Source organism: Sciurus vulgaris, assembly GCF_902686455.1.
Source record: "Sciurus vulgaris genome assembly, chromosome: 14".
Lineage (NCBI taxonomy): Eukaryota > Metazoa > Chordata > Mammalia > Rodentia > Sciuridae > Sciurus > Sciurus vulgaris.
In genome coordinates this window covers 99,066,036-99,088,007 of record NC_136475.1, presented here as the reverse complement: position 1 = coordinate 99,088,007, position 21,972 = coordinate 99,066,036, and the positions used below count along the sequence as shown (strand labels likewise).

The following is a 21,972-nucleotide window of genomic DNA, read 5'->3' as shown; positions in this document are numbered from 1 at the left end:
TGGTGAGAGCGCTTGCACTTCCTGTGTCCTCTACAGTGAGCAGTCAAGGCCACCTTTCCGTTTCTGCTGAATGCTTTCATACTTCACGTCCGTCCACAGGGGATGCAGCCCTGTTTCTTACTGACTCCTACACAAAGAGCACTCATCTTTTTCTGAAGTCTGGAGTCTGTTTCTCATCTGTCTTTTGTCATGGTCTTTTCTACTTTTTTCTTTAATTAAGTCAAATCTATCTTTTAAGTACCACAAATTTCTTTTAACTAAAACACTAATTCTCAGATTCACATGGAAATTTAAAGAAGCAAGAGGGGCCAGGGAAAACTGTATGAATAGTAAGGGCCAGCTCCACCAGAGGCTGGAGCATGTGAAGAGGCCCCAACTCAGCACCTTGCAGTGGACACAAGCCTAGGCAGAACCAGCTTCACCAAGCAGAAAACCCAGAAGTGACCCAGATACATGAAAGATGTGTATGACAAAGAGCCTCAGGTCGATGTCACAGACAAAGGTTTTTAGGAAATCTGAAGTTAAGGTCCAAAATCATAAGTGAGGAAAGAGGCCCCCTGCTACTAATCCCACCAGGGCTCAGTCCCCCTTCCCTGGTGCTGTGCAGCACATGCAGGCCATCACTGCCTTAGCTGTCAGACACCAGTGTTGGGTGGTGATCATCTTGGCACAGACTCTCAAGTTAGAGCTGCTAAGGAAAATGTCCAACAATCTCGAGGTGCTCTACCACCAAGCCACATGCCCATTCCTGAAAATCTTCATGTCATCGACTTCTTTCCAAACCTACTAGCACACTTAGAGCTGCCAGGCACTGCCACCCAAGTGTCTACTGCTTGAAGGAGGCATGTTGGGAAGATAGAGATGCGTCAGGGCAATTTTATTCCAAACTGTCTGAAGACCAAGGTGCACTGCACAGCAAGGTGTTCTGAGGCAACCAGTCCTTATTAAGATGAAGTAAAGCCATTCACAATGTCGGAGCTTATGCAAAAAATGTAAAAACAATGAGAATCTTTATGAAGGAACTCTACAAACAAGGCACAATACTAAAGGGAACTACAGAGGAAAAGTTAAAAAGATTTGCCCACAGACACTTGAGATGAAAATGTAAGCCACAGCCTGGAAGACATTATTACACACACATGCTACAGATCTAGTATCTGGAACACAGAGAGATTTCTGAGAATCAATGAGACAAATACATGGAAGCTGGGCAAGGCACCCAGGCATCTGATTTGCAGGAGAGGGAGACTCTGTGGTCACTAAGTGAATGAAAGCTGACCAGATGGACCAGGAAGCAGGGAAAAGTCAAACAAGGTAGGTGAGCCTCCATTTCTCATCTGTCAGAGTGAAAAACTACAGGTCTGCAGGAAGCGAGTGCAGGGGCAGTTGGCCATAGTGGTAGTACCAGCTTTCGGCACAGGAGAACTGAGCCTCTTCCTGGGTGTATCTGAGGGAGCTTGCATGGGGAAGGGTGGCCCCAGACACAGGTCCACCTGTAGAAAGGAATCTGATCACTCAAGCAGGATCACAGGAGACAGAGGGTGCAGGGAGAACTGGGGAGGGCTGCTGGCAAGGTGCTCCAAGAGTTACCAGCCGCAGGAAGCAGCAGGAAGGGTGCTACCTGCAGCTTTCTGCAAGGCCCGGCAGACCTGCCCTGTTTAGGTGGTGACCTGGAGATAAGGAAAGGCTGACATACTTGATGCCACTGCTTTCACCTGCAATGGTGAAAATGATGGTGGACATACACAGGAAGATGCTCAGAAGCACCCAGTGTCACTGGATAGGGGCAAGTAGTTCCCTCCAAGTGGGCAGTGTGACCTCGACTTGGCCCATGTGGGTTCTTGACTTACACCCCTGAAAAGATTCCAGGATCTGATAAAAACAGGTCACAAGCTAATATTCAAGGACAGCAGAGGTGTACACATCCAAGGACAGGGTGCAGGTGCCCTCACCTCCAGAGATTGGAGGACAGGAGGGCCAGGCAGAGCTCTGACTACACACAGGATTATCCTGGGAAGGAAAGTGCAGACTCCCAGGAGAGTTTCTGTGAGTCAAGTCCCAGGTCAATCACCTGATGCCTGGGTTCAGAATGTTTCTCTCTGGCTAAGGAGTCCAGCCATAAGCCAGGCATGGTCACGTTGTGAGGTCTGAATGCTGAACATTTGAATCAACTGTTTTGTTCATGTTGATCTGGTACAAGCACATGCCAGAGGGCTTGCTCATCTAACTAGAGGCAGGCTTGGCTGGAAATGCTGGTAGACCTGGCCTTCCATCTGGGAAAGGGCCTCTCTCTCCCTCTCCCAGAGCTCACCCAGCAAAGGAGGAGTCTTAAGGCAGCCACTCAAAAACCACATATACTTGCTGGTGTCCGCTAACACTTTTGTCATTAATGCTCCCATTATGCAGTCTGGATTCAGAAAATCTTAAGAACTGAGAAGGAAGAAAATTCTAGGTGAACACTTGGGCTTTGAGAGCTAATCTGATGGAGGTGAATTTCAGTCATGATTGGAGGTAACTTACTAAAGATGGAAAACTATTTGGTATTCCACAAATGCCCAAGAAAAAAAATACAGTAAAGAGCATTTCCTGTTTTCAGGTTTACAGTGTCCACCTGTACTTATGCAGTTCACAGACTTTGAACTCTCTGGCTACACACTGGCTTCCTATTTTGATTGCAGGAGGGAAGGTATAGAGCTGGTGTGAATCAGCAAGACAAGCAAGCATGTGAGCAGAAAACTGCCTGAGGCTGCCATGTCTGTACACAGGTGCATGCACTGGCTGCAACATGAACCTGTCTGCAATGCACCTGTTCCTGACTTTGCTGGTATAGAAGGCAAGGACAAATAGCCTGCTTTTCATAGAATGAGAGTTCCACCAGAGGGTCTGCGTGCTGGTTGTAGGGCCGTGCAGCTCTGTGTCCACTCATGTGTTTCCTGCCATAGTGTGGGCCATTCCCAGAGACAGTGATATGTGCCTTCCACACCAGGAAGGTTGAGAAATCTGTGTCATCACTTGCTGGATGAGGAGGGAAAAGTTGAGACCCCAGCCACTACAGCAGGACCTGCCCATCCACAACACCCCACCTGAGAGGGGACTCCTGCTGCACTGAGCAGTGGCAACCAGAGGCTTATTTATTATGCAGCTGACCATACCCTATATCCACTGAAGAATATTCCTGATCTCCCCATGGGATTTACTGAAAAATTATTTTGAACTTCAATTTTCTATGTTGGGACTAGATTCAACTGGTCTTTATCTGCATTCTAGTCACTTAGGAGATGGAAAAGTGGATAAAACTCATAACAATTAACCTATATGTTAATGTTTTTATCTCCAATTACCCAGTACTCACAATATATTATTTGGAAGTCCTTCTGAAAAAAAGTACAACCATGGTTTTCCTTTTCATTAAATGCTAAATGGATTGAATTTTACCTTCCATCTTCTATTAGCAAGTTCTTCTATTAGCATGCACACCTTAAAAAGACTTTTTATGGTAGGATTTTATCCTGCACTTCTTCCCTAGGATCCTACTCTGCTGCCTGCCCTTTAGGGCACTTGGGTATGTACTTGAGAGGGATGTTCTCCACTGGGGACCTGGGAGCATAATCATGCACAAGAGCATTAGGCAGAGGTGGAGGGAGAAGCTGGGCACTGTACAACCAAGTTGAATCCAGAGGAGTCCCATTCTTTAAGTCACATGGACAAGGAAAATCCTGTTCTGTTAAGGCCCATTTAAATGAGATTTTCTGATGAGTATAAAAAAGCAGAACAAATGATACATGAACTGTATCCACAAGGACATTCTACTCTGGATGCTCTCAACTGAGTTGTATTAGACCAGTCACACAAGAAAATTTTACGTCAACAGTTGCTGTGCAATGTCCTTCCCTGGGGGAAGGTCAGGGCCAGTACTGTGGACCTGGGCAGGAGATCTGCTGTGATCAGATGGGCCCAGAAGCTGCAGTCCATAGAGTGCTTCACCACAGGCTGCGCAGCTATGGATGGACAGGCTGATGACAAGCTCAAACACAGTGAGGACTCCTTGGCATGTCTGCTGAACTTCAGAAAATACCATGTGTTCTATTGAACTTCCAATAAAATCATTTTGCCCGATCCCAGTTATGCACAGTGAATTTCTCTGTCATAACCAAAATACAAAAATGAAAAATTTAGATATAAACCTCACCTCCTGTTCTCAGCTCTTAACCTACTTTCCTTTCCTCTGTTTCGAGGAAGAGTACATCTGACCAGGATGTTGATATCATCACACTGCTGGAGTTGGGCTGCATCTGAATAGTCACAAAGTCTAAAGTTTCTCAAACTCCAAAGCCAAGCAAATTGTCTTCCAAGGGTCTCCATCAGACTTCAGGTTAAGAAACTGTTGGATGTGCAGTGCTCTATAAGAAAGCAACTGAAATATTTGAAAATTCCCGTACAAAGATTTCTTTCTTTAAGAAGAGTTTATGAGGTTCTGGGAAGAAACTTACTGTGAAAACCTCAACAGCCTAAATGAGCTTAAGTTCTGGAAATAACTTTTACATATTGACCAGAGGTCAAAAACTCAGGACTAGGGCCCCTGGGGGCCAATAGGGACATCAGAATCCTAGTTGTAATAAACTGTGACAGGCTGAGAAAGCTGGCCACTGTTTTCAACCTGGACCCATCCCAGGATCAGGAACAGCAGCCAGCAACCAAAGAACTCTTCCCCTACTGTCAACCAGACTTTCATTCCATCAACAGCATCTATTTTATTCAAAAGACCCTAAATTATGGAGGGGAAACCTATAGGAAAAGTGAGTTTATGACTGGTTTTCCAAATATCCATTAACTATAAAGTAATCAAATTATTAAATCTTATAATTTACATGAAATGGAAGTTAACTTGCTAAACTTATAAAATTGCAAATACAAGATCAAAGAAACTAGAATTTGTCTAAGGATATACAGAATTTAGAACAAACTGATTAAATCTCAGCCAAAATGAACTTTGTGTAATCTCCCAAAAGGCTTTAAATGTTGCCTCTCTCAGTAAGTACAACTCTGAACACTGCTGCCTGACAATTACTGCCTTTGTGTCTTAGACCCATGCCTATCTTTCTGGGCCCTTGGTGGAACTACTTTCTTTGTCTTAAAGGAGACAAATCTTGTTGTTTCTGGAAATCGGAACCTGGGTCCCTGGGTCAGATCACCAACCTCTTTAATTCAAACTTTCAGCCAAACCGACCACGTGAATGTCAACTATTCTCTGTGCCCTGTGCCTCTTTCCCATTCCTCTGACTGCAGGCTGTGCATGCAGGACAAGAGCCAGGAGTGGTGGGTGGGAAAAGGCTTGAACTGGCTCCACTTCTCCCCAGCTCAGACTATTCAGGCCATTCTGATCTGACTGTCTGGTATAAAAAATGGACTCTTCTCAGAGAAAATAAAAATATTCAGCATGTTTAGGTCCTAAATGGCAGGGAAGTATGTCTTGTCAGGATACTATCTGCAAATAAGCTGATGAGCACAAGTACTCAGGACTAGCCCTCAGTGGTCACAACACACAATAGTTCTCTTTAACCCCTATCAACTGTTTAAAAATCAAATTCTTATTTCTGAATATTGAGATATCTCCTGAGAGTAAAGATTTCCTAAACAGAATAAAGGTACCAAAGCACTTAAAAATTGTTTTTAACCTTAAAAACAAGGAGTAGTATTGACTTATTTTACAGAAATTTCACTTAAATTGAACATTAGTAAACCAATAACCAATTCTTAATTTAAATATGATGAAAAGGATGGAGATCATCCCTTATTATTTTAACTTCCAACATAGCAATTTGCAAGCAATCGAACTGCTCAGGTATTTCAATAATAGACCAGCACAGCAGGCTAAACAGCACCTTAAACCAGAGACCTATTATTCCCTGAACCATGTGTGCAAAATTCCTGGCTAAATCATGTTTCATCAAAACACTTCCTCACATCTCAATAACACCCTGAAGTGAACAAGAATGCAGGACAGGCACGCCCTGTGAAAAGAGCCAAGCCAAACCTTCTCTGCTAGGGTGGAACCTTTGGCCTTTGTATCATTCTTTCCAGTTTGGCTGCAGCAAGGCAGTGGTAACGCTGGAAAAATTGCTGAAGTGAAAATGATTTTCAGTCAGCAGTGAAATCCTATTTCCTCACTGTTATCAACCATCTCAGAGTAAGTAATTCCAAACTTTAAAAAAGCAAAACCATCACTATAGGGAGATCCCACACGGGGGCCATGCTCAGCGGCCTGGCACCTTAGGGGTGGCGCACCCGTTTCTGGTCCCAGGGCCAGGAGAGGCCTAGCACCCACCCCTGCTTCCCGCAGTACCCCGCAACCAGAACGTTCAGGGTTTCGCAGCAAAGGCGCTGACTCCAGCCTGCCTCAAGCGCACCGGACGCGCCATTCATAAAGACAAGTTGGAACGAGAAGATAGCAAAAAGATGATTTTTAAGTAAAACAATGAATTTCAGTCATCCAAATTAAAAACGTAGTAAGAGTTTTCCTACGAATTGGAGCGAACGTAGCTAAACTTGAATCAAAACCTCTGTTCTGGTAACTATTAATCCTAAACTTGGACGAAAGGATCCAGTGACGTGATCTTTCCGTGGTCCTTTCACCAACGATAACCGCCGCCGGCAACGCCTTCTTAAAAGTGGAAGGGTGGTCACGATAAAGAATGCGTCCCGTCCCGCTCCAGGTGCGGCTTACCTGCCCCGACACCTTACTCACTTGTGCCCGCGAGCTCCTCGGCTCCGCGCCCCTCGAGGTCCGCACACCTGCCCAGGAAGAGGAAGGGCGGCCGCCTCTCGGTTCCGCCTCCCAGGGCGGGGGCCGGCCCCAGCGAGGGCACACCTGATACAGGTAATGGAGCAAATATATGCGGCCCCGCCTCTGCCAGGTGCCAAGCACCTCAACATTTTCGCGGGACACAACAATACAGCTGCGCTCGACCTCCTCACTCCACGGGGTTTGGAAAACATTCCATTATTTTAAATCGGGGAAACCCAACCGCCGCCACAGCAGCAGGCAGAGCCGCTCCGGACAGCTCAGACAGCGGCCTGGCCGGCAGGGGCGGCCGGTTCCCCAGGTCCAGCGAGGCTCCTCCACCTGGACCCAGAAGGGTCCCGGAAGATGCCGGGGGCCTCACTCTCCCGGAGCGCCGTGCTTATCCGGTCGGCCAGCCGCCCGCCGCCTGGTATCTCAGCGCCAGGGCTGCGCCCTTACTGAGCGCGCAGGCGAGCGGGGCCGCCGCCCACCACACTGCGGAGGTGCGGCCGGGGCGAGGCGGGAGCCGCTCCCATCAGGCCCCGCCCACTCCGCCCCACCCCGATGGGGGTGGAGCGAGACCGGTCTCACCAGACTCGTTCCACCCACCCCCCAGCCCTGACCCGCCCGAGGTGGGGAGCCCGGACCCCAACCCCTCCTTCCGGTCCTGCGCAAGCCTGGAAGGGACTCGCGACCCTGTACCTCTAGGCCCCATCCCCGCCGGCGGCCCCGCGTGCGCGCCGGGCGGCGGACTGCGCAGGCGCGCGGTCCGGGGCTCCCGATGCGCATGCGCTGCGTCAGACGCACGCCGACTCGGCGGTCGGGCGCGAGTGTCTGCGTCGGAAGATGGCGGTGAATGGCCCCAAGTCCGTGCTGTTCGTGTGTCTGGGTAAGCGTTTTCCTTCCTGGAGCCTCGCGGTGTGCCGTTTGCTCTCTGGGCTGCGCCGCTAACCAGGAACAGTGGGCCAGAGGGACCTGGGCGGGAGGCCGGGCCCGTACCCTCGCCTCGATCCCCGATCCTGGGTCCCCTCCCCGGCCCGCGCGTCTCGATCCTGCGTCCCCTCACTTGCATCTGTCCCCCAGCAAGCTTTCCAAGCTGGGTCCTTCTCATTGTACCTGCTGGAATCACTAGTTGCCCTCCGTTGTGCCCAGGTGGACCCCCAGCTGCAGTGTTCTCTGGGGGGCTCTGCACCAGTCACTACATGGGTTCGCTTGGGTGCCCTTGGCTTGCACTCAGTGGATCTCAGCTAGTGGGAGGTGGAGCCCTCTATTCCAGGTCTGGGTTCTCCAGGTTCAGGTCTCTCCAGCGTTGGTCTCCAGACTCTGCCAGTGTCCCATGAAAGTGAAGTTTTAAAATTTTTTACTCCACCTACCTTTCAGATCAGGATCGTTCTCATTCCTAGAATGTCAGCACTTAGTCTCCCTTACTATTTAATTCACTTTCTTGTTACTTTGCAGTGTTTTTCCTTAGTGCCTACACAATAAAAGAGGGAAAGCCCTAAATTAGCAGTAGTCCAGTTACTTGGTGTTTTCTGTTAATTGTTTGCTTTGCTGTGCTTCTGCTCCTCTTTAGGATGGAACTCTGCCAGGCCCACCTCCCTGACTTCTCTTACATCTTCCCACCACATGTGGGTGGGCATGGCTTTTCAGCACCCTTGCTACCCACACTGGAGACACTACTGTGCCTGGACGTATGACTCTTTTACTGGACACTATTTTGTATTTTGTATGGAACCCCTTGTATTTTTGTAATGTCATACTCAAATACTGCCATCTTTGCTTTCTCAGACTGTTAGTTGCTTCCTTTTATTTCTTATAGAGATATCTTATTCCACAAATAATTATTTGACAGCCTTTTGAGATCCCAGCCAGATCTAATGTCCTTGTGGCAATAACTGAAGATTCCCTTCATTACACATTGAGAGTGGACATTATTTGATTTTTAAGGAAGTCAACAAATTAAACAGTAGTTCATTTCAACTTGGGTACCTAATAGTGTCCCCTTGCCATGCTTTTCTTTGCTTAATATTGTTGCTTATGAAGTCATGATGCACAGTGGTGATTGAAAATGGGAAAGTATATGTTTGCATGCATTTGTCTTTCATACAGTTGGGCAATTCTTTTAGTGTCTCCTATGTCTCAGGCACTGGGGATGCATAGAGCAGTGACCCACACAGACAAGCCCTATTCGTTTTGGACCCCACGCTCTCTCAACATTAGCTAAGCAGCATGGATGGGCTCATTCTTTGGTATGAAATGTTAAGAAAAATAAGACAGGAACATTCAGGTGTGTGATCTGGAAGCTTTCACCTGAAGGTGAGCTCTGAGCAGAGACTGGAAGGAGTCAGGAGGCATTCCCGTCCTGGGCCCACAGGCCACTACACCATAGGACAGTTGGTGTGGTTTCCAGGTGAGAGTGCTAGCGGTGTTCCAGAACAGGGAAGCCACAGGGGCTAGTCCTGGAGACCTGGTGGTCTTCTCAGCCAGGAGTCCTCTTTTGTGCAAGACACAGAACCTCACTAGAGTGACTGTTTACTTGGTTCCATGGATACCTAAGTAGTGCCATTCTATATGCATGGGAAGTTCATTCCTTACATGCTGCAGATGATTTAGAGCAGGGATCTGTAAACTCTGTAAGGTGCCACAGTGAATACTTAGCTTCATGGTCCCTGTGAGTGGTATAGTCCGAGATAGCACATAGGTTACGCTTGGCTGTGTTCCAGTAGAACTGTCTGTAGATAACAGTGTTGGAACACTACATAAAAATTTTCACATATCACAATATTTTCTGGTTTTGCATTTTTTTTTCATCTGTTCAAATCTGTAAAAATCATTCTTAGCCTGTGAGCCTTTGTTCTCAGTCCCTGTGCTGAAGTGCCGCTCTTGGGAGGTTATGTGAAGAGGTGGACTCTGAATGAGACAAGCAGTGAGAACTTTCTAGCAGAGGTGGGAGGGATAAGACAAGTTCCAACTGTAGTGCTGAGATAACCTGGAGGAGGGGCTGAACTGGGAGGAGGACACCCTTGTTGGTGCCTAGCTGTTATGGTTGGCCAGAGACTGTGCTAGGATTAAAGTTTCCAGAACACCTGGGGTTCTGTGCTTTACTGATAACCAGTGTGCTGCATTTTCTGGTTTATTTTTATTTATTTGTATTTTGGTGGTGCTGGGGCTTGAACCAGAGCCTCACAATGCTACTTACACAAGTGCTCTACCACTGAGCAAAACCCCCAATCCCTACATTTTTTTAATAACATTAGTATAGTGATGTCAACTTTTGAACTCTAGGGGACAAATTACTAGCATTTGAATCTCTTTTCTGTTGATACATTTGTGGGCAGTATGACTTTACTTCTGATATCTTAGTTTTTATTAATTATAATCTTTACATATCTCCTTTAAGTAGAGCTATCAGGGGGAAACATAAGTATGGACGGATGTGTTCTAAGTCATTAAACAGTCTATGTTTTTGTATTGTGAGAAAACTAAACTGTTATTTTACAGTTAATGAAAATTATGAGTAAAGGGGTGGTCCTAGTCTTTTTATTGTGTCTTTAGATGCTGAGATACTGGGCATCTGTTATCATTTATGGAGTTTCAAAATAACAACAGTTGTCCTAGTGTGGTGAGAGGGTTTACTGTTCCAAGTATTGCCAGGTCTGTGGTAACAAGGAAAGTGATCACACACTCTGAGGAAGCTTTTCAGATATTAGATAATGCTGGTGGCAATACGTGTCTTAAAAATCAACCCAAAATTTGGAGGGTGGAAGGGAAAAACTTCACAGCATAGACTAGCAGATGGAGGCCATCCATGGTGAATTCCTGTCCGTCCTTTCCTGCCTTACAGAAAAGCTTTGTAACTACTGTGCACAACCACATGTGTGTGGAAAAGCTTGGGTCTTGTAACAGAGGCTAAGGGTATAGTGCTCAGGGTGATAGTGGACCAGGGCATCTGTGTGTTTCATCACACTTTGGAAGATTCCATTTCAACATGTTTTACAGAAGCCAGGGTGAAGCCTGTCCTCTGGCTTCATCTCTTCTGATGGTTTCTCTCTGCTACCTTCATTTACTACTAGCATCTCCTTAAATCAGTTATTAACGTAGGGCTCACACGTTACCCCACAATATGGGCTTTGTCTTGAGTAGTTTTTAAAAAAAGTCTCTCTGATCCTCTCTTGCTTTCCTGTCTCTTACTTCCTGAAGTGAAGCAAGTCATGGAAACCAGAATTCCTATAAGACAGGTTATTGAAACTAGAATTATTTTCTCCAAAGAAGCCACCAGACTTAGAAAGAGTCCCTTTCCCTTCTCTTTTGAAGACATTCCTTCCATTAGGTCCTGCCCCAGACCTGGGAGGAAGGGATGTTACATCAGAGGCCACAAAGAGGCTGAACAGATGGCATGACTAGATTCCCTGTCTCTTACCATCAGATAGTAGCCCTTTGTGCAGTCACCCTTTATATAGCTGTCCACTCTTCATCTAACCTAAGCATAAAACTGGACAGTTTTCCCTGAGTCTTTGGGTCTCAATTCTAAAGGCTCCATTGTCACCTAAAACTTTATATCAATCTGCCATGCTTTTCTCTTGTTGACCTATCTTGTTAGAGGAGTGCAGGCCTCAGCCTTTAGGACAGGTGAGGAAAGGGATCACACTTTACTACTGCACTGTCTTTGCTTTCTCATATTCACCTCATACATGGTCTCTCTGCCCTCAGTCCTGTGGTTGTCCATTTTCTTAACCCTGCCAGATGTTTTCCTAACTTGTAGGAATGGTCTGTTGTCTTAAATAGCTCTGTCTGCAGGCCCTGGCTCAGTGCTTGGCAGGCAGCCACTGCTGCCTGTACCTAAAGTACTATACCCACACCTTTTAGTCCTGCACCTCTGACTTAAATGCCTCTACTTCCCTGCCCATTGGACCCTCTTCCCATAAAAATCAGCTTGGTCTCCTTTCTGTCTGTTTTTCTTATGTCCTGCCTCTGTTTTGTAGCATTTTTATTTTCTGTGCTCTTGCAGTATTGTGCTTGTTTATTGGCATTTCTTTCATATTTTTATTATACTGTGTCTCCTCTAAGTATCTGGCTTTGTACATGATCTGTTTGGAGAGGAGAGCTGCTACCTTTTGATTTTCCTTGTGCAGTAAAGGAATTTGGTCCTTGTCCTGGCTCCTGGGAGGTCACCTGTAATCACCTTGGGATTTTCTGTGAATGGTAACATGTCTGTTACTCCTCATGGTGACCCCACAGTTCATGCTGAGGAGACACTGAAGTCAGAGCCATGTGCTCTGTGCGTCACATATGTCAGGGGAGGTCCTGCAGGTTCAGTCCGTCATCCCTACATAATTAGACCCTAGTAGCAACTTTAAGCACTGGTGCTCAGGCAAGGTTGCCATATTGTCACTCATCAGGGGAAGGAGGGTAAAGTGTCCCTGAAGAGATGGAAGCTTCCTGTTTAGAACCATCCCAGAATAGTCCCATGTATTTCCTCCTCTGACTGGTTCCAGTCTGTATTCTCTTATAATGAAATGCTTATAAGGGTAGCACTTCCTGAGTTTTGTAAGTCTTTCTAGAGAATTAGCACGCCCGAGAGGGTCCCAGACTGGTAGCCAGCTGGCCTGGAGTGAGGGTGACCCTGGAGTCCTTGACCTGGCTGCTGATGTCAGTCAGGTGGCTGCTAATGCTGCACCCTGAACTTCAAGATAGCTAACTCCTGATGGCACAGTCCTCTCGGCACAGGGCTTTGCAGCAGTCGTTCAGTAAAAGATTGTGTTCTCTGTTTATGCCTAATACAGTTGTTTATTTGCATATTTTATGAAATGGTATCTTTTTTATGTTTTCTATATTTGAAAATACATACTTTCAGTTCTGTTGTATTTCATTTTAAATTAAGCTGACTGCAACCTACTTCACTGATTTCTTGACTGTTCTGGGTCATTAGTTGCAACCTGTAAAACTGGTTTTGGTTAGAATTGCTTTCTGCTGTCTGTGTACCCGGGCAGTTGGTGTCAGATCACTGAGCCTGTGAGCAGCACTGTCTGCAGGATTCCCCTGCACTGCAGTTTTGGCTTTTGCTCTTCTGCAGGGAAGATGCAGACACTTTGCACCAGGTATGTGAGCCTTTGCACCACAGCTAATACTCTTTTTATGCCCTGTTCCTTCTTTTTAAGGTAACATTTGCCGGTCACCCATTGCAGAAGCAGTCTTCAGAAAACTTGTAACTGATCAAAATGATTTAGATAACGTAAGTACCATTCAGTACCTTAAAGAGGCCAACCTGAGCACCTCTGGGCAGGAAAGTGCCGAAAACATTCTCTTTCTTCTCATGCAGTGGAGGATAGACAGTGCAGCCACGTCCACCTATGAAGTGGGGAACCCCCCTGACTACCGCGGGCAGAGTTGCATGAGGAAGCATGGCATCCCCATGAACCACGTTGCCCGGCAGGTACTGTACTAGAACTCGATTGTGTTCTGTGTTACAGTGGACCATTGACAGCGGTGCTGTTTCCGACTGGAACGTGGGCCGGGCCCCGGACCCGAGAGCCGTGAACTGCCTAGGAAATCATGGCATTAGCACAGCCCATAAGGCAAGACAGGTAGAAGAGATCTTGTTTAATTTCTGCTGCACAGAGACAGACAGACCTGTGTGTTCACAACTGTGTGTATTTGGGGTGAACTAACTTGCTACACGTGCAGTTCTGAAAGATTTGCATGACCTTACTTATTAAAATGCACATAAAATTACTTAAGTATTGAGAGCAGTGGCTGCCAGATGACGCCAGCTAGAGCTGTGGTCTCTTACCACCTCCTAAGTTTTAGTTAGACATTTAGATCTTTATGACTGTTCGCTTATATTACCAAGTTTGTTGCCAGAACACAGTCACATAGTATATACAAAAGCATTTTTCTACTATAAGTGCCTTACATAAATATAGGGTAACACCGATATTATTTTGGGTACCTAATTACACAGTGTCATGCCAGACTTAAGTTTGAAGTCTACTGAGGTTTAACAAACTTCAAATGACGGTAGCTTTGTATTTATATTATAAATCAGAAAATATAGTTCTGTTTTTGAGAGTTCTTTATTTAAACTTGTAATTTTCACTGGTCAGAAGATGAAACATTTTATATCATTTATTCATTCTGATCTTTTCAGGCTTTTGCATATCTTGCCAGTTTCTACGTGCATTTTTTAAAAGTATAGATGTATTTTGATAGTCTTTCAGCATTATGAGAAGACTGTTTTCAGGTCAGTTGCCTTTTCAAGCACTAGGTATGCAACAGAAGTGGGTGTGGATAGGTTATTACAAATACACATACCCTAAAGAGCAAAGCTGGAAACTTCAGGAGCAGTTTTGATTACCAGTTTTAGAGCTGGCATTTCTGGAGTCTAGTTCTGCTTTGTTTTTCCTGTTGTTTTCAAGATTTTTTTTTTTTTTTTTTTTTTCCTGGATGTGGTGATGCACTCCTGTAAGTAGTATCACACCAGGTCTTTTTTGTGTTTACATGTTCTTTGCCAGTTGGCACAGTTTGTGTAATAACTGTTCTAGTATACTTCTGAGTTTTCCCAGTACTTTCAACCTCTAGGTGTAATAAATGGTAGATTTTTAGGGTTCTCACTTCTTTCCAACTCAGTCTCTGGAGACATGTGCTCTTAGTCCAGTTAGTTGGGTAGAGATTTCTTTTTATTATACAAGCTTTCCTTTTTTCAGTAAACTTGTCATTGGCTCATGCTCAGAGTGAGTGTATCCCTGAGGCTCCTTGGCAGCCAGTGCCCATTCCTGCAAAGGTCACCCCCAAAAATATATCCTGCCTTTCAGCCTTGTAGAAGTATGGTCTTAGGCCTGTGTACTCTTGTGCCAGCTGTTTCTATTCTCCTGTGCTGCTGCTGGTCCCAGAGCTCCTCGTCCTTGATGTTTGCTGCATGTCTCAGAGCTCATCTGCCCCTGTGCCCTATTGGATGTGGGCTATTGCTGACTTGGGCTGCACAGGTGGTGGAGGGTGGTGAGCACACAGCTCAGCTCAGCCTTGTATGCCACATGTTCAGGTGTCCAGACTCAGAGCACACTGGGATGTTCCCAATTCTGTTCTTTGAAAAAGATCGATGGTATTTCTGCTTTAATTGTTTGGAAGATTTATCTGATCTGGTGTTCTTTTGTTGTCCTTTAAAACTTCTGTGATTTTCTAAGTTTTCCTTTGGTATTTAGATTCAGCAGCTTTGCTGTGGGAGGGGAAAAGTGTGCTTCCTGAACTGTGGCATGATATTTTCCATCAATTTTGGAAAATTCCAGGCTGTTAATCATTTCATATTTTACTTAATCCTATTTCTCTTCTCTTCTGAGAGTCAGTTTATATTGAACATAAATTTCTTACGATCTTCTCTCCATTTTCCATCCTTTTTACTCTTTTTCAGTCTGAGATTTCCTGCTGACCTGTTTTCTGATATACTAACCCTTTTATACTTAAAGTCTGTGGAATTGTTCATTCTGAGTTCTTAGTGACTTTTGTTTTATTGACTGCATTAAGTTTAGTTTTGTTTTTTTTTTAATAGATGGAATTTCTGGTGAAATCCTTCTTTTCCAAATATGCATTCATTTATTTTGTTTGTTTTTTGGTTTTGAGGTATTGGAGATTGAACCTGGGGCTTTGCAAGTGTGAGGCAAATGCTTTGCCACTGAGCTACATCTCCCAGCCCATTTGAGTTATTTTAAACAGTCTAAATTCAAGCCTATGTCATTTGTGACTCTGCTTTCTTTGTTTCTTCTGTTTTTGCTGGGTGTGCTTACTGCCTTCTTGTTAAATACTGAATGTGGTATGTGGGGCATTGTGGAATCTGTGGGTAGTTGTGTTTTGCCCCCATCTGGTTGGCTGTTGCAGGGAAGCAGGTCAGTGGTTACCTCAGTATGATTGGAGTGGAGCTGACTCGAGGCTGGCAACAACCTCCCAGAGGCTTTTCTGCCTCTCAGTTTTCCAGTCCTTCCTCTAGGAGCCTCAAGCACAGGGTGGGCACGATACCTCCCACGTGGCAGCTTCTGCAGTAGAGTGCTTATCTCTTAGTGTGCAGCCTCCAGGTGCCCTCTTGATCTGCTTGCCCTGGGTAGGTGGAATGCAATTGCTCAGAAAAAAACAGGTGCCAGGCCTCCTTCTTCAAAGACCAATATTCCTCCAGGGCTGTCCCGCCACCCCTAATTTCAGTTTCCTCTTTGGCCCCTGAACTGCTAACAGATCAGCAGTACCCTGCGTTCCCACTTGGTCCTCTGCCTTGGTCTCTCACCTCTAAAGCAGACTCTGCCAATCTGGCTCTTCGTGGAGAACTGTCATGTGCCTTGAATGACATCTGGCAGCACCCTGCCTGGTGCCAGGGCCCCATGTCATGACAGTGAGAATATCTGGCATTGCTTACTGTCCCCTCCAAAGAGAACCCCTATCCCATGGCTAAAATACAGTTCTTTAAGTGTGGTCCAGTGATCCTTGATCCCACAGGGTCCAAGTATGTTTAGGCTGAAGATGTGTTCAGAGGTTGAGACTGAACGGTGGGCCTGAATAGACAGGGTGTGAAACGGTGTTGACAGGGCCTCCAGTTCTGTGTTGTAGCTGACCTCTAAGAAGCTGTCACATTTCAGTTTTGCGTAGTGATCTGCAGGGTTGCCGAAATACTCCTTTAAACTGCAATTTTGGGTGGGGCTGAATTTACTTCGTGTACTGCCACTTGAACAACAAACTGCAACAGAATGCAATGCAGACAGAGATAGGAAAATCCATCCTAACCAGTGGCACCCCCGACCAAGTGCTGGTGTGGAGAGTATGATTGTTTTTCATTAAAAATGAAAAAGTTTTAAATCGTAACATAAGTATCTGTTTAAACATTTTTCTGTTTTAATAACCATGACACATGTTGATAGATGTAACCCCTGTAAATAAATTGCTTAGAGGCAGGGCTGAATAGTTTCTGAGCGTTCCCAGGCTCTTCTACTGACCATGAGCTCCAGTCAGTGCTGGTGGGTCAGCAGATGAGACTCTGCTGTCTTATGTGGGCAGCCTGAGACCAGCTAGCTTGTTCAGTGCCATCTGGTGGAATTGCCACAGCTGCAGAGCTGAGCACACTCAAGAGAACTTGGGGCCACCAAACCGAGTGGTTCCAGGGACACTCAAGACGTTGAGAGGCGTTTGGGTGAGTGAGGGTCTTCTACTTTTGGTAGTAGAGTTAATTTGTCCCAAGCCATTCCATGTCTATCTGCAAACAGAAATCCTCTTCTAGGCATCTCCTATGAGGCATTAAGTTAAAGCTGTTGCTGTTCTTTCAGTTATTTTAACATCTAAAAATCATGTGTGGTTTCACTTAGCAAGTTGCTAAGCATTTCTTTTTTTAGGGCAAATTAATTACAATCAGAATTGTTCATCCAAAATTAACAATGTTTAAACATTAAATCTTTGGACATTTCTCACATAACCAATTTGGAAAAATAATGTAATGTTTAATAATATTTTTATTCTGATATTTTGAAATAAGTTAGGGTCTTGGGAGCATTAATACAGTACAGTTCTTTGTAATTATAATATGCTACTCTAAAAATTGATGGAGTGCATGTGAAGTTATTTTTAACATAATAGTGAACAATGAGCATATTTATTGTTCTTTTGCTATATTCATTATCTGTTAGATTATCACTGTTCCTTTAACCAGGTTTTCATTGTCTCCTATATAGTTTCATTAAATGACATTTTAGAGGATTTTTTTCAACAAGGAAGATAATTATCGAATTACATTCTAGGACTTATTTCCACTTTGATTCTGCAGCATGTTGATGATCCTTTGTTTTTATTTATTTATTTTGGGGATTGGGGTGCCAGGGATTGAACTCAGGGACATTTGACCACTGAGCTACATCCCTGGCCCTAATATTGCATTTTACTGAGAAGCAGGGTCTACAGTGAGTTGGTTAGTGCCTCACTTGTGCTGAGGCTGACTTTGAACTCAAGATCCTTCTGTCTCAGCCTCCTGAGCAGCTGGTGGGATTATAGGCGTGAACCACTGTGCCCGGCTTCCTTTATTTTTTTATTCTCTTATTATTTATAATAGTCACAATAAATAAAATAAACTTAAACTCGCATCCTACGTGGTTCACATTTGTAATTGATGGTGTAGGGTTAGAATCAGGAGGTCCTGAGTGACAGTCCCTCTGGGTCATGTTTATTAGTGGACGTTTGGTCAGAGTCAAGTCCACGATTCAGTTACTTCTGGTGAACCTCCTCTCAACGCCCTGCTGGAAGTTCACCCTGCCTAGCCTGGAATCCCATCCTTGGTGTTTTCTGAGGCATCTGTGCCTCCTGCCTGATTGGGTAGTTCCACGAGGACAAGGCCTATGGCTTCAGCTGGTGTCTGTGACAGGGCCTGGGACACTCAGTGAGGGACTGAGTGTGCACAGATTGTCTCTGGTTTCTAGGGGAGGAACTGACGGGTGTACTCTCTAGTGATCACCTCAAGGAGTCTTACCATACAAAAGTGTCTTGCAGTGTAACTTGGGAAGTAGGTTAACTGTATTTTAACTTAAAAGTGTCCTGAATTGTTTAATTACACTGTTAATTGGCAAGTTCAGAAACATAGTGTTCTGTTCTATTTCTTCTTCTTCTATTTGTGAATGGTATAAGTATAAACACTGTATTTTGACTTCTTGCTCAATTTTAGGTGACCAAAGAAGATTTGGCCACATTCGACTATATATTGTGTATGGATGAAAGCAATCTGAGGTAATCCATTTTTAAAGAGTAATCTGTCCCATTTTTAGTGTGGTAATAGGCCAAGCAGTTTACTGTCCAAGTGACTTATTGTGTTACAGTTTCTGATACACAGTGGTATTACAATGTGCATAATGATTTATTTTAAATAACAGGACTTTCAGAGAATAATCTAGAATTGTCTCCTGGGTCTCTTTAAAAAGAGAAACATCTTGCAGAAGGGAAAGTCCATTTGGCATGATTGAGCTGAACAGTAGGGCTGGGGCCTGTGATTGTAGATGTGTTGATTTCTACGATTGCAACAATTCACGAGCCAGGAGTGTTTGTTATTTCTTGTCTTGTTCCTCCATTAACACTGCTCACACCCAAAGTGAGAGTGGCAAGGCAGAAGACCTTTTTTACTGGATTTAAGGTTGAGCTAGAACTAATGGGCTGAGGTATTATATAGCACCGACTCTGTAAAACCTCAACTCACATGCTTGCAGGCCCCGGCACTTTCTGCAGGAAGTTTCTGTTAATGTCAGAGAGGAAACTGAGGAATGGCAGAACTTCAGTTACTACCTCAGGTGTGCAGTGGAGGCAGTAGATGTAGCAGGCCAAGGATGCAGTCTCCACACCGCAGCCTCCTCACACACCATCATGCCCGCACCCTGTCCACACCCAACCTTGGTATTTATTCTTGCTGCTATCAGGAACTTAGTTCAGTGTAACCACAAGCATTTATTAACTTGCATCACTATTCATTTAAAAATATTTGTTTTTGATGAAGAGAAATTATCTGTGCTTTTAATTACTTGTAGGAATGAACCAGTAATGGTTGTAACAATTTTGCTTACGTTTTTGTATTAATTGGACCCTTGATTAAGATTCAGGTTTTTTTTTTTTTTTTTTTTTTTTTTTTTCAATTTTAGTTCAGTTGTCTTTTTTTTTTTAACCACAGCTTATAGGTATTATAAAAGTTACCCTGTCAGGAGACTATTCCTGAGTGTATCATGTTCCCTGTGGGCTGGCCAGTCGGGTCCCCTCTGGGTGAAGCTCCCCTGGTTCTGGCCTTTGTGTCCCAGCCTAATTTCACTTCTTCGTGGATGTTCTGTTGCCCTGCAGCCTGGGCCAGATTGTCCATTGACTGTGAGGCCCTGCAGGTCCAGGGCCTGTGCCAAATTCAGCACTGAGACTTCAGGCAGGGATGCTCTTTTCTGTCCTGCTCCCAGACTCATCACACGGACTCAGCAGGATTTTGTCAGATACGTGGAAGATTGATAAAAATGTAGCAGTGTGGAAGATGCCAGGAGAGTGGTGTGGGCATCACAGTGCAGTGAGAGCATGGCATGTGCGTTCAGGCCCCACGGGAAGTAGAAGTGAAGATACCAGGAGAGTGGTGTGGGCATCACAGTAGGTGAGAGCATGGCACGTGCGTTCAGGCCCCACAGGAAGTAGAAGTGAGGATACCAGGAGAGTGGTGTGGGCATCACAGTAGGTGAGAGCATGGCACGTGCGTTCAGGCCCCCACAGGAGGAATCTGGCTCTGGCGCTCCCTGGTGTCACCCTGTCTCTGAAACATCACCTGATTGGTGGTGCTTTTCACACAGGCCGTGGAGCTGCTGTCTGCGGCAAGGGGCACCTCTGCATGCAGGAAGCAGTGGGAATGTGCTGGTGCTGCTCGCCCCCTGCCCAGGAGACAGAGCTGTGGCACACGGCTGCACCGAGGGTGTGCACCTTGGTGCAGGATTTGGTTTCACTGTAAATCAGGTCACTTTTGCTGGATTTTGATATGGGTGTTTCATAAACCCCTAGCAGATGTCCCTGTTTAACTTGAAACCATAGATCAGAAAACTAAGTTCATATTTCCATTTTGCAGAGATTTGAATAGAAAAAGTAATCAAGTTAAAAACTGCAAAGCTAAAATTGAACTACTTGGAAGCTATGATCCACAGAAACAACTCATTATTGAAGATCCCTATTATGTAAGTACGGTGCACACGGTGGGCCAATGTAAAGATCCGCAAGTCCAGGCCTATGGTGCTTAAGTGATAGGATGAGGTCCCTCGAGGACACTTCAGGTACTAGTGTTGCTAGCTCTCCTTCTTCCCATCTTCCAGGGGAACGACGCTGACTTTGAAGTGGTGTACCAGCAGTGTCTCAGGTGCTGCAAAGCCTTTCTGGAGAAGGCCTACTAGGACCACAGTGACTGCCACCAGCTGGGGACTCTCCTTATCCATGTTCTGCATCCTCATCCTGTGCTCTGGTGCACTGCCACTCCTCTGCCCGAGGACCCACCTGCCCCTTCAGCTGACCTGTTGTCTCTGATTTGACAGATCACTATAGCTGGAAACCAGCTGTGTCTGCAGAAGAATCAATAAAAATGTTGGACTCGACAGTTTGTGGGGTGTAGTGAGAGTTCTTAGACTAGCGGAGCCTCCACTTTGCCCTGATTACAGGGTAGTGGAGCAAGCAGGTAGAGAGCAACAGCCCCACACTGCAAGTACACACAACCTGAAAGCCCAGGTCAGCCTCTGAGCCCAGGGAGGTTGGATGGCCTGGTCTTCCTGCAGTGCTTGTGTGTGGCTGGCCAGTGTAGGCAGGGCACCTGTGCATAGAGTCACAGTGACTCCCTCCGTCCATAGCAGCTCTCCATGGCTGCAGTGAGTCTTCAGCTCCCACACGCACAGTGCACACAATAGGAGACAGACTGGGAGGATTAATCTTTAGCACCTTTAGTACTTGTTGGTTTTTGTCTGGTTTATTTCATGAGGTCAGCTTATTTGTTCCCATTTGAGCCACTTCGTGTCCAAAAATTTAATTATATCTGCAAAGGACAGATGGTTGGTTGAGGGGTGTGTTAGTTTTATATGCACAGGTAACCCAGATGTCAAATGTAAATTGGCTTAGGTGTGAAAAAAATACGCAGTTATGTTGTGTCCTTAAGTATTGATATGTTAAGTGTTTCATGAGTGTTTAATAAAGCTACAAGTAAATACAGGTAATTTCAGTACAATCTCAAATTCACATGGCTATATGTCAGAAAAGATTGTTTTCAAAATAAATTGGGGAATTATAAAAATGCAACAGATAAGTTTGGTGTCTTGCCTGCTTTTTTATTGACCAGTGAGGAAAGTTTGAGAAACTGCCTGTCTTGTCCCTTTCAGATGGTCTGTGGTATGCATGTGCACATTTACCCTCAGTACTAGGAAGTAAAACGATAAGAACACATGTACAGTGCTCCACGTACACTGGCATTTAGGTATGGAAGACTTTCAGGGTCCTGTGGTGGAAGCATCCTCACCTCAGGCTGTTCTTGTGGAGGAGGTGCCTGGGGGGGCTCAGCAGATGAGTGGCAGTTATCCTGTCCTGATCCTGCATTTGCAGCTGGTGGCCTCTAACCTGTGGAGGACTTTCAGTCAAAAAATCCGTCCTCATTGAAAGGCTGAGCAGAACACCAACCTGAGAACAGGGAGAGTTGGGGG

General features: G+C 45.3%; 1 protein-coding gene across 2 annotated transcripts; it reads left to right on the top strand.

The window, feature by feature from the left end:
- The first annotated feature begins 7,533 nt into the window (after positions 1–7,533).
- Positions 7,534–21,581, top strand: ACP1 (acid phosphatase 1). 2 transcript variants are annotated; one of them, XM_079109837.1, is made up of 6 exons: positions 7,534–7,670; positions 12,940–13,013; positions 13,252–13,365; positions 18,459–18,520; positions 20,367–20,472; positions 20,608–21,581. In XM_079109837.1, exons 1-6 carry the CDS (start codon positions 7,628–7,630, stop codon positions 20,683–20,685), a joined length of 477 nt encoding a protein of 158 aa, XP_078965963.1. In that variant the 5' UTR covers positions 7,534–7,627; the 3' UTR covers positions 20,686–21,581. The 2 variants fall into 2 exon arrangements, with proteins under 2 accessions (XP_078965963.1, XP_078965962.1); XM_079109836.1 differs by lacking the exon at positions 13,252–13,365 and adding an exon at positions 13,101–13,214 and having other exon boundaries at positions 7,535–7,670.
- The last annotated feature ends 391 nt before the right edge of the window (positions 21,582–21,972 follow it).

Coding starts and splice junctions, on each gene's coding strand:
- ACP1 (XM_079109837.1), top strand. CDS start 7,628: ATGGCGGTGAATGGCCCCAAGTCCGTGCTGTTCGTGTGTCTGG. Junction 13,014..13,251: donor ATCAAAATGATTTAGATAAC/GTAAGTACCATT, acceptor TCTGTGTTACAG/TGGACCATTGACAGCGGTGC. Junction 18,521..20,366: donor ATGGATGAAAGCAATCTGAG/GTAATCCATTTT, acceptor TCCATTTTGCAG/AGATTTGAATAGAAAAAGTA.